Source organism: Bidens hawaiensis, unplaced genomic scaffold (genome assembly GCF_021521415.1).
Source record: "Bidens hawaiensis isolate Kalapana, Puna unplaced genomic scaffold, B.hawaiensis_p1.1 tig00025169_1, whole genome shotgun sequence".
Lineage (NCBI taxonomy): Eukaryota > Viridiplantae > Streptophyta > Magnoliopsida > Asterales > Asteraceae > Bidens > Bidens hawaiensis.
In genome coordinates this window covers 151622-163943 of record NW_027493997.1, presented here as the reverse complement: position 1 = coordinate 163943, position 12322 = coordinate 151622, and the positions used below count along the sequence as shown (strand labels likewise).

The 12322-nt window shown below is 42.9% G+C and overlaps 1 protein-coding gene and 1 pseudogene across 1 annotated transcript; one reads left to right on the top strand and one right to left on the bottom strand.

Moving 5' to 3' along the window:
• Positions 1 to 1205: 1205 nt before the first annotated feature.
• On the top strand, positions 1206 to 1676 carry LOC143570886 (aquaporin PIP1-2 pseudogene; annotated as a pseudogene).
• Positions 1677 to 10028: 8352 nt separating this feature from the next.
• LOC143570884 (secreted RxLR effector protein 161-like) lies at positions 10029 to 10478 on the bottom strand. Its single transcript, XM_077056412.1, has one exon. It carries the CDS (start codon positions 10476 to 10478, stop codon positions 10029 to 10031), a length of 450 nt encoding a protein of 149 aa, XP_076912527.1.
• Positions 10479 to 12322: the final 1844 nt, after the last annotated feature.

Genomic DNA, 12322 nt, shown 5'->3' with positions numbered 1-12322 from the left:
ATTGGTTGTATACCGGGATTCATGTGAAGATGACCGAACACCAGGATGGCATCTTCTTCCATGAGTTGTAATTTTAAACCACTCCAACTCATAAATCATGGAAACCATATTTCTTAAACTACCAAGGTATTCATGGAGAAATAGTGTAGCCTGTATTTTATTTTAGGATTAACAAACATTTACTGTATATTTATGTACAAATTCTTTACTTGGATAAAAATATACAAACATATACCATTTGCAAATTGTTGGTAAGAATACATGTTACACCAAGTATTCATCACATCACTTAAATATCATGTTATTTATGTATCACCTTAGCGTTGATCACCGCTCCTTTATATCACTTATTTCAGCATTCACTATGTTATATACTCATCATTCACCATTCACCTTAATTTTTTATACAAATAATATTTATTAATTTTAGAAAAATAATTACTAGACAAAACAATATATAAATAGAGGATTAATTAATTAAAACTTTTCACTAATAATTTAAAGAAACATTACATAATGAAAATTTTTGAAACTCAGCTTCCATTAAAAAAGTTTGAGCACAACCTATTTACCAGTTTTATTATGTTTGTTATCGTGGGTTGCAAAATGAGCTTCAAAAGCTGATGTGGCAGAACTTTAAGATATGTACACCACACTGGGGCGGTAAGGGAGGCTCCGGCTTCAATGCATTACTGAGCGGTAAAGAAAAAACTTCAACACATGGTGGAGCCCAAACGCTAAAGGGGCGAGGCTTTAAACCACACGACAATGTTAAAGGGGTGAAGTTTAACGTGACGTAACGTTTTAACTTGAGCTTTAAAGCCTCTCTACAACAATCAACCTTATAATCTGAAAATAATTTTTTTGCAAGAAAATAAACTAGGTAGATACAAAAATAACCAGAAAAATAAAGTTTCTATAAACTAAACAATTTATTTCACAAAAATATACAACTTTTGTAACAAACATATTTTCTTTGATATGCAAACAATTTATTTTCTTTTAATAAACATATTAAATGTTACCTTTGATATGCAAACCTTGATCTAGATATCAATTCTTTTACCAAACCCACCAAACCCAAAGTTATTTTTAGAAGCTAAAATGATGACTTCTCACCTATAAAACCACTTAAAACTCCCTCCACTTCTCATCACAACCTCACTACTTTGTGCCTAAGCTTAGAGAGAGAAAGGTAGCAAACAATGGAGGGTAAGGAAGAAGATGTTAGGCTTGGAGCCAACAAGTTCTCTGAGAGACAACCCATTGGCACATCAGCTCAAACTGACAAAGATTACAAAGAGCCACCACCAGCACCTTTGTTTGAGCCTGGAGAGTTGTCTTCATGGTCTTTTTATAGAGCTGGGATTGCTGAGTTCATTGCCACTTTCTTGTTCTTGTACATCACTGTCTTGACTGTCATGGGTGTGGTCAAGTCTCCAACCAAATGTGGTACTGTTGGTATTCAAGGCATTGCTTGGGCCTTTGGGGGCATGATCTTTGCACTTGTATACTGTACTGCTGGTATCTCAGGTATGTTATTCTTATCTACAAAACCCTTGTTTTAATATATGCTTTTTATATGATTTTCAACTTTGATCTAATTGTATGCCTTGCCAAATCTATGTTAAGAGGAACCCTCTTTGTGTTTTGGAGTTAAAGGTTTCAGTTTCTGAAGAAACACTAACCGGACCTCGGGCAGGTTACTGGTAACCTGGGGGTTAGATAGATGTTTCCCACGAGGGGTTAGACCCTGAGAAGATGGTTCTTCTGATAACCTGCAAAACAGACACCGTGAGCTTGTCACTGAGAAGGGGGGGTTCCTCCTTGTGACCACCCTCCGGCGTGAGAATCAGACTAGATTGCTCTTTAAATATAAGTGTATATTAAGAGATTGCTAGAGCAGATATCAGGTATAATATGATAATACAAGATAAGATATGATGGTCATACCATTTGGGGTATTTATAGCCGAAGGTAGGTTTCCAAGGAGGTGTGGCCGGCTGCAACAGTGTTCCTGTTCCACCAACAGTGGCCTACGCACGTGCCCTGCTGGTAGTTGGTGGGTAGGCAGCGGCTGATAGTGACCAGGCCTGCTGTGTACTATTCCTTTTCCACCAACTGCCGGCTACGCACGTGGTATGGCAGTAGTTGGTGAGTAGGCAGCGGCTAATAGTGACACAGTACAGGAGCATGCTGCTCGCCATACTGTGTCAGTAAGCTGTCGTATCTTTAGTCAGATCTTTTTCCCATACCTCGTCAGGTACAGTATAGAAGATCTTCCTGTATCGTACGGACTGGATTATTTGGGCGAGAGTATTCCCCCTCCCGCCCTTGTGCGGGATAGCTCCCGGCTTCGCTCATTCCTTCAGGTGACACTGAGTGATTGAGAGCTAAGTGCCTTGTGCGTGTAGCCTTGCTGCGCGGGTGGCCTTCCCTGATGGCTTGTACCGAGGCTGCGGGGACAGGCGGAGTCCTTCACCATCGGGAGGCATTTCCTGTGGGACCAGCTTGCGTACTGCGCGTAAGGACGTCACGTCTCTGAGCATGGTTGGTCCTGCGGATCCAGTTGGTTTCTGCGCAGACGTCCCTGTTCAAGGTGAGTCTTGCGGGTCCAACTGGGCTCTGCTGGGACCTACCTCTTCAAGTCCCCCCAGTCCAATGTTCTTCTCATGCGTGTTTAATAAAGTGAGGTGAACTTTTGGACTTAAACAAAGGGTTTTTGAAAAGGGGTTTTTTAAGGTTTTCCATGGGGATTCCTCCCGCGGAAGTCCTTGTCACTTGCAGAAATTCCCGAGTTTCCTGCTTGGTCTTTGGGTATGATGCGGGCAGGTCTGTAACCTCCTCGCAAGTCAGGAGCGTTGAGTCCCACTTGTGTGGATTCTCCGTGAGGTTTTGGTAGTTTTGAACATAGTGATCAATTATGTTAAAACCACCAATTCCATCCTGGAGCTTCAAACAACGTAGTTCTCGACGTTCCCGCTATGCGGGGATGTTATTTCCGTTTACGCAAGCATTGCCCAGAAGATCCTTCTTGGTTTCAATTCCCAGCGGAGTGCTAGGTATGTGAAGGGTTTTGCCTTAACACTACCTGCGCTCGTCTTACGGTTACTTTACTTCCAAGTTATTCCTGGCGTCAATTCCCTGCGGGTGCTAGGTATGTGAAGGGTTTTGCCTTTACACTGTACCCGCACCCGTCTTATAGTTACTTGGTTGCCGAGGAATACTTGGCTTCAATTCCCTGCGGGTGCTAGGTATGTGAAGGGTTTTGCCTTAACACTGTACCCGCAGCCGTCTTACGGTTACTTGTTCGCCAAGGTTTTCTTGGCTTCAATTCCCTGCGGGTGCTAGGTATGTGAAGGGTTTTACCTCAACACTGTACCCGCAGCCGTCTTACGGTTACTTGTTCGCCAAGGTTTACTTGGCTTCAATTCCCTGCGAGTGCTAGGTATGTGAAGGGTTTTGCCTTAACACTGTACCCGCAGCCGTCTTACGGTTACTTGTTCGCCAAGGTTTACTTGGCTTCAATTCCCTGCGGGTGCTAGGTATGTGAAGGGTTTTGCCTCAACACTGTACCCGCAGCCGTCTTACGGTTACTTGTTCGCCAAGGTTTACTTGGCTTCAATTCCCTGCGAGTGCTAGGTATGTGAAGGGTTTTGCCTTAACACTGTACCCGCAGCCGTCTTACGGTTACTTGTTCGCCAAGGTTTACTTGGCTTCAATTCCCTGCGGGTGCTAGGTATGTGAAGGGTTTTGCCTCAACACTGTACCCGCAGCCGTCTTACGGTTACTTGTTCGCCAAGGTTTACTTGGCTTCAATTCCCTGCGAGTGCTAGGTATGTGAAGGGTTTTGCCTTAACACTGTACCCGCAGCCGTCTTACGGTTACTTGTTCGCCAAGGTAAGGGGTATTTTCCCGCCTACTTTTTGATCTTTTTGAATTTTGAATTTTGAAATTCGAAGAGTTGGTGGAAAGAAGAACAGTCCAAAACTCTGAAACGTCGTGCGACGGTTTCTTCTGACTGTCAGATCGTGCAGGAAGTTATGGTGACGTGACAGTACATGGTCATTCCAGACGCTTTTACAGGCGCGTGGGCGCGATATTTCAGGCGCGTGGCCGCGAAATTAATGGTACGCGTCCTGTCAACAGCTGTTGCCAGCTTGCTTTTTGCCACGTGTCATAGTTTCATTGCACCTTCGTTTTCTCTCTCTTCCGCATTAATTTCATCGCATTAATTGCGATTAGTATATAAAGGGGGAGAGGGTTCTTTGTAATCCACACTTTCATTCTTCTCTTCATCTTTTAAGCGATTTCCGGCGAATACTCCCCTTTTCAGGCAAGCATTCTCCCGAAATCGTCTTCTTCTTTCTGCAAGATGTCTTCACGTGATCTCGAGTCTACAGCCGATGACAAGAGTACTGCTGGCGAGTGCCAGTGTGCTCTGCCCGGCGATCTGTACCGGTATGTTATCAGGAAGTTCATGCTCGATCCTCTCGAGCCTGAGTTTCCTGAACCCCATCAGACCGTGTACGATGCCCCCAGAGGCAAGATCGGGGTTTATGCAGCATTCTTTGTCTATGGGAATCTTAGGTTCCCATTGACAAAGTTTGTTTACCGTGTCCTGGAGAGGCATGGTGTTCATTTGACCGAGTTGCACCCCATGGCGATCGCCAAGATTCGCCATTTCGAGTGGGTGTGCCGGATACTGGGCGTTGAGCCCTATGTTGACCGCCTGATGACCTTCTATACTTGGAGGTGCATCCAGGGGTGGTATATCCTGACGACCCGAATCAAGGGTTTGAAGATTTGTGCGACCGAGCGCAGTCTTCGCGCGTGGAAGCGGGAGTTCTTCTTTATATCCGCTCGCGCCATCCCCATTGCCATGAAATTCAAGAATGGGCAAGCGCTCCCAAGCCTTCACGCCTCCAGCTACCAGGAGGCGGAATGGTTCTCTAAGATATCTCGGGTCCAATCTCCGGTTTACCGGTTTGCGGAGTCCGGGATGGTGATGTTGGGGATGAGCCGGGTGTGGAAGGAGGCTGATGCGCGCAAGATTCCGATCGTCCTCGAATACGGTTCGAACTCTGTTCCTTACGGTATGCCTTTTTCCCTTTTGTTGATTATGAATTTCTTCTAACTTCTTTCTTGTTTATTTCAGAGGGGAACGACTTGCAGTCGCTCCTAAACCCGCGGGAGACTGACGGTCCCGCTCGGATGGGTACTCGCGCTCTGGACGAGAGCGAGTTGCTCATCCTGGAACAAACGGCGGATCGGTTCGTGGAGGTCTATCCGCTAGGCCATGAGATCCTTAGCGCCCGTCGGCCAGGTAAGGCGCTATTCGACCCTGTACCCCTCAATGCTGAAACCTCTGCTGGAATTCCTCTAATCGTATGTTCTGATGAGGAATCCGCAGATGGTCCTCCGTTGGTGCGGAAGAAGAAGGCTGCCGGCGGGAAGGGAAAGGAGAAGGTGGCCTCCAGTGCCGATCCGGTGCCTCTGTCTGACTCGGAGGCTGAGAGCGAAGAGGTGGCGGGGAATCCCGGTGCTGAAAAGACCACTGCTCCGGAAGTTGCGGCAGTCACCTCCGGAGAGCCCAAGAAGACGACGGTGACCGGCGCAAAGAGGCCGGCTCCATCGGGTCCGTCCCCGCCTCTCCGTACCTTTAGGCTCAAGAAAACCCGTAAGTACAACTTTCCTTTAGCTTTTATCTTCATTGTTTAATATCGTTTTACCACTTATCTTCTTTGTGCAGGCGTGGATGTTGACGCATTCCAGGGTGGAGTGCAGAGTAGTACTTCTCCGCCAATGACGGTAGGCTTGGTCAGCCTACCTGAGGCGACGACCCAGGCGCCTGCACCTGCTTCCGCTGGTCCAGTTGCTCACTCCTTTGAGCCGACTGTTCCAGCCGAGATGACGTCACCGCCGGCTGTGAGTGCGATTTTTACAGCATCCTTCACCGAGCCGGCGGTAAGTTTTGCTGCGGATACCGCGGCGTCGACCGCGGCGGATGCTACCATGCCCCCGCCATCGGCAACAACGGCCGATCCATCAGGTACGCATGGGACTTCTCGCCGATCTCTGCTACCTTCCCATCTGCCTGACCTCTTGGATGGATTTCCCTTGGGTTCAGGTGATGGGTTCGGCGGCTATCAGCCTGTAATTGACCCTACAGGTGCGTAGGGTTCTTTTGGACCATTTTATATATATATTTTCTTTATCATCTTTTCCTAACTGCTTCGTGTTTTTTGCAGTGTCGGATTCCAATGAAGTGTATGTTCCACGATGGAACATACGCCGAGGAACAACCCTTCGAACCCCTGTGGAGTGCGTGGACTGGGCTCGTCACGCTGCTCCCAGTGGTGCGTTGGGGGAAGCCATGGCTAGCTACCAGGAGGGTAGGCTTAGCAATGAGCTTCGGGTTCTCCTGGCCCGGATGCAGCCGCGCGTCGAGCTGCTTTGTCGTGAAAACGACAAGTTAAAAGCAGCTCGCGCTAAAGAAGTAGCTCAGGCGCGGGCTATCCGGGAGGAGAACCAAAAACTTTCCGCAGCGGCTGCGGATAAGGAGAAGGCCTTCAAGGCCCTCGAGGTTGAAGTTCAGGCTCGACTCGAGGCCCGTTCCAAGGCTGCCCAAGCTGTTAATGAACAGCTTCGGCTGGCTAAGGAAACTGCGAGGAACGCAACCGAGAGGGCCACCAAGGCTGAAGCTGTTGCTGAGCCTCTGCGCGTGGAGAATGAAGAACTTAAAGCCAAATTAGAGGCTCTCCAGCAAGCTCATGATGCCTTGGCGATGGAGGACGCGAAGAAGCTTCAAGAGATCCTGGACCAGAGGGGCGTGCTAGACCACACTGAGCGGAAGCTAAAGGGCGTCGAAGAGGCTGCTGCAAAGGAAGTGTTGCTTGCCAACCTTAATAAAAGTGAAGCCGAACGCGCCTGTACCCAAGCTCAAGCCGCCATCCAAGAAGCTCTGGTTGCCAAGGAATGGCTTCTTCGAGAAGCGTTGTCTCAGGTAAGTCTAACTTCATGTCTTCACGCTTTCCTTATAAATAGAAAAGCATCTGACACTTGTATATTTTCTTGTAGGTTGTGCATCGGGTCTTTGCTGAGACCTCTTATGATGATGCTATGAGCGCAGCCCTCAACGCTTCTCACGAGGATGGGGAAAAGGTCGGCTTCCTGCTCGGTCTAGGGTTCGTTGAGAAAGGCGTCCCGCCATCCAACTTCCCTTTGTACAATGTTGATACTGAAGCCATATATGACCAAGCACTAAATCAATACGCCGCCTTCCCGCATCCGGTGGTGGAGAAGGTAAACGAAGTTGCTGCTGCTGATGATGGGCTAGCTATCCTCAAAGCTTTCCTTGAACTGCCACGCTCTACTGATGGGGCTGGTCCAAGTGGAAGTGGCCCTGAAGCCTGATCCTGAAGATCCCTTCCCGCTGTTAGGATAGATTTAGCTTGTATAGATTTCTTTTCTTGTAGGCGGGTAGTTACCCGGCCATTCTTGTAATGAATACTTATGAAATATAAATCTTTTTGCGGGTAAGACCGCTACTTTCGTTGGGTTCCTTGCTTTGTAAACGTTGTATGACTTGCATACTTTAGTTTAATTTAGCAATTTTCCAAGTGTTTTAGAATAAGTTAACCTTTGAACGTGGTAGATAGGTGTGAAGTTTTGCTTCCTCTTCCGTGATTGTGCGGGTAGGACCGTCACTTGCACGTAGTAGGATGGCTAAACTTTACCATCTGACCTGCGTGTAGGTTTTCCTCATCCTTTGAGGATAAGTTAACCTTTGAACGTGGTAGATAGGTGTGAAGTTTTGCTTCCTATATATATGAAAATAAATAAATAAATAAATAAATCATCAAACAAAGCACAAAAGCAAGATTCTTTTCAAAGTTCATGCTGGCTTCTGTTCTAATGGACGGTTAACGAAAGTCCCAGTTGCATTCTCGAAGAAAAACGACCTACAAATTGCAGAAACTTTGAATATTAAAACTGAAGAGAGAAACAAACCTGTAACGATGGCAGTTAAACCATGACCATCAATTCCTTTTGTAACATCTTCAGCAGTGTTTTTGGCTGAGAACCCGGATTCTCCTTTGCATGCAATTAGCCAAGTCATGCTTTCAAGAATTAGATACACCAACAATGGATATGTTTTCGGGTTTTTATAGTAGTTTGCTTGATTAAGGTTGTGCTACAAATGCTAAGGGTTATATACACTCTAAGAATCTGGAGTTGAATAATATTTGTCTCTTTTCTTAATTAAACTCACAATATTTATACAGATGAACAGTGGATTTGAATCACTATTAATAAAACACAAAATTTTAGAGATGAAGATAGAGATCAACGAGAATGTTCAATTGTGATTAAATCATTTTATTATAAAATTAAATCTATACTATTTTAAACAAATAAGTTTGTTTATCCAAAACTAATTCGGTTAACTTTACAAAATTGATCAATTAACAGGAGTGATATTGAATTGTGAAATACGAATAGATTCATACTAATAATGCACCTTTGATAATTATAAAAATAGATAATTAAAAAAAGATTCTTAACTTTAATTTCCAGCTATTTGGTATTAAACTAATTTAGAGATCTCAGTGGTTGTTTGATATATACATATTTTATTTAAAGTAACTTTACTTTTTTGTATTGAGAATGTAACAATCATACAAATTTAAAAAAGTTATTATCTAGAATTTATTCAAAAGGGCTTGTACGAATGCTCTGGACTACTTTAGTGGTACTATTGTGACTTTCTTTACTTAGGTCGTTAGTTTGAGTCTCGTTCATAACAAAATATTATGCGCGAGCCAGAGATTTTACCACAGTGGCCTTCAGATGGTGGGGCGCTTCACATTCTTCAAAACGAGAACTCAGGGTCGTAACTAATGGAATTGGTACCAGGTTTTGAACACAAACACACAAACACGTTTGTTATTGAGAAACTTCACAAAACTCAATTGTTCAGATTACAATCTCCTAAACCCCAAAGCACGGGTATTTATAATCTAACCTATCACGTTTAGACTACAATTAGGATTGCTAAATAATAGGACATGATAATTATACTAACAATTAAATCTGAGCATCTTTCATTGTTTATAGTTATCCACTCCTTAAATTACATTTACTTAGCCTTGCACGCCAAGTAACGCCCTTGAACCGAAATTCCCAACAATCACCTCCGGAATTTCGAACTCGAAACCGACAAGTCTTCAACTCCAAGTAATTCCCGCATCTCCTTGAATTTGATTCTCCCAAGAGCCTTCGTCAAGATATCGGCACATTGCTTAACATCACTAACATGCCCGACACTTACTTCTTCACGATGAACACATTCTCGAATGTAGTGAAACCGAGATTTAGGTAGTGTTTGTTATGGAGGAATGGAAGGTGGAATGTAATAAGTCATTCCAAAGGAATGAAAAAAAACATGTTTGGTTACCATGCATGAATGGAATGGATCATTCCAAATGGAATGAAACTCCTTCCATTTTTAGGATTTTCATTCCTTTGGGTATTGGTGTTTTTTTTTTCATTCCTCCAAGAAATGAAAAAGTCAAAAAGTCAACAATCATTATTACTATTATAAAATTATAATTATATTATTATTATTTTCTAATTATAGTTATTATATTATCATTATATAATTATCATTATCGTTTTGTATATTATAATATAACTATTATTATATTAGAACTATTACGTTATCAATATATTTTATTTTTAAATTGGATGAGTTAACATTTCACAACGCATATACAGTTTAACGATCTCGTTGCAGTACGAGGTCCAAAAAATACTTATTATGAATATTCATTTATTATTAATAGTATTTTTTTTATTTTTATTTATTTTTTATTATTATTACTAATAAAAATAATAATAATAATAAAGTGATTAATCATTCCATTATTGCATGGTAACCAAACATGACAATGGAATGGTAATGATCAATTTCATTTCTTTCTCCATTCCATTACCACGTCCATTCCATTCCCTCATGTATTCCATTACCCCGGACCAAACACATTAAAAAACATACCCTTAATGTGTTTGGTCCTTCCATGGAAAACCGGATTCTTCACGAGAGCTATCGCTGATGTATTATCGATACGTAACACCACTGCCGGAATTTCCTTGTCGAATAACTCACTTATCAATTCCCTTAGCCAAACCGCCTGACACGCGGCTGCGCTAGCCGCCATGTACTCTGCTTCACACGATGAGAGTGTAACTGTATCTTGCTTCTGAGAACACCAAGTAATTGGTGAAGACCCAAGATAAAATACGCGCCCCGTAGTACTTTTGCCATCATCTTGGTCAATGTTATGGCTACTATCACTACAACCAGCTAACACATATTTCCCACGAGTGTAAGAAATACCAAAACCGAGAGTACCTTGAATATAACGAAGAATTTGCTTTATAAGAGTTGCATGAGATTGCTTCGGGCTTTGCATGTACTGGCTTACGACTCCGACCGAATACGCCAAGTCAGGACGAGTCTGTAAAAGGTACCGAAGACACCCGACAATCTTTCAATATCTCGTAGCATCAAAATCTTCTTCAAATTTAGAAACTTTTATACTCGGATCCAATGGAATCCGAGCAGAATTGCAAATCTCCATTCCCGCTTCAGCTAAAATTTTCTTCGCATACGCTTCTTGCTTGATTTTTATCCCATCCTTGCCTTGTGAAACTTCAATTTTGAGATAATAAGTTAGCTTTCCCAAATCCGACATCTCAAAATTTAAAGCCATCTCGCGCTTAAACTCCATTATTAAGTTTAAATTGGAACCCGTTATGATTAATTCGTCAACTTACACACCGACTATTAAGAGATCGGCTCCAATTTTCTTTCGGTATACTGCTTGTTCTTGCTTGCACCGGTGTTCATATTTAACAAAATACCGTTCAACTTTGTATTCCACGCCCTCGGAGCTTGCCTTAAGCCGTACAACGCTTTGGATAATTTGTATACTTTGTGCTCTTCACCCTTTTTAACAAAACCAAGCGGTTGAGTAACAAATACTTCTTCTTGTAACTCGCCATGCAGGAACGCGGATTTGACATCAAGGTAATGCAATTCCCAACCTTCATTTGCTGCGAGAGATAATAATAAACGAACCGTTTCGAGTCTAGCCACTGATGCGAAAACCTCGTCAAAATCGACTCCAGGTTGCTGAACATAACCCTTTCCCACGAGTCTCGCCATGTGTTTATTAAGCGAGCCGTCCGTGTTTCTTTTAACCTTGAAAACCCACTTTAAACCAATCGCCTTTGCAGCACGTGGTAACTGACGTGAGGTTGAAGACTCACTCAAAAATAAACCAAATACAACTAAATAGATAACAGTAAGTGGGTGTCGAACACAGAGAGTTTGTGGAATGTGTGTTTACCAGTAGCTTTAACAGACTATGAAATTAAACTACAATTGCATAAAAAAGTAAATTCAGATTTTATTGTTTGGTTTTGAGATTAACTAAAATGAAATAGAACACTTGCAAACAACTAGTAAGGTTTGTAAACTGATTAAGAGAAAGCGGTCACCTTAGATTTCAGGTTTAAATCAACACTAATATTCATGCTTACTAGAAATAACCACATAGACATAATTCATGTTTGATTACTTGATTGTGATAAAAGGGAACTAAGTACTGGGATTAATATAACGCAAGGTTGTTACTCGATAATCAATTGACTAATATTTAACCCTAATTCTTCCCATGATATCTCAATTGCCAATGGCACCAAGAACGTATGGTTTAGATCATGATCAAACACAAGCAACAATTTACAAACAATTAATCAAACACCATAACAACTAAACAAACATTGCAAAGTCATTATTCTAGAAATCAAAGCATAACATAGTGTATCAATTAAACCTTACATCCAAAATGATCACCAATGGAGTTAGCCAATCATAGTTTGATGGATCATCATAGCTTCAATTGTCTTAATCATAAGAATCAAACACTCAATCTAATGATTAGAATCACCAAAAATAATGTCTTGGACTCCACAAATCACCCTAGGGTCATCCCAATTGAAAGATATGTCAAAAGACAACAAAAAACGACCTAAAAGTGGCCCAAAATCGGCAATTACGAGTCGCACCGTGGTCCACGGTCCATCCACGGTGCATAGAATGACACGGTACGGTGAAAACTGTCTGATTGGAGCTGGGTTGACCGTGGTCCACGGTGTTGACCGTGGGCCACGGTGGAGCCTTTTCTCATTTTCTTGTTTTCTTCATATCTTTCTCGTTTCAACTCCGTTTTCTTCGCCGTTTTCGCCCACG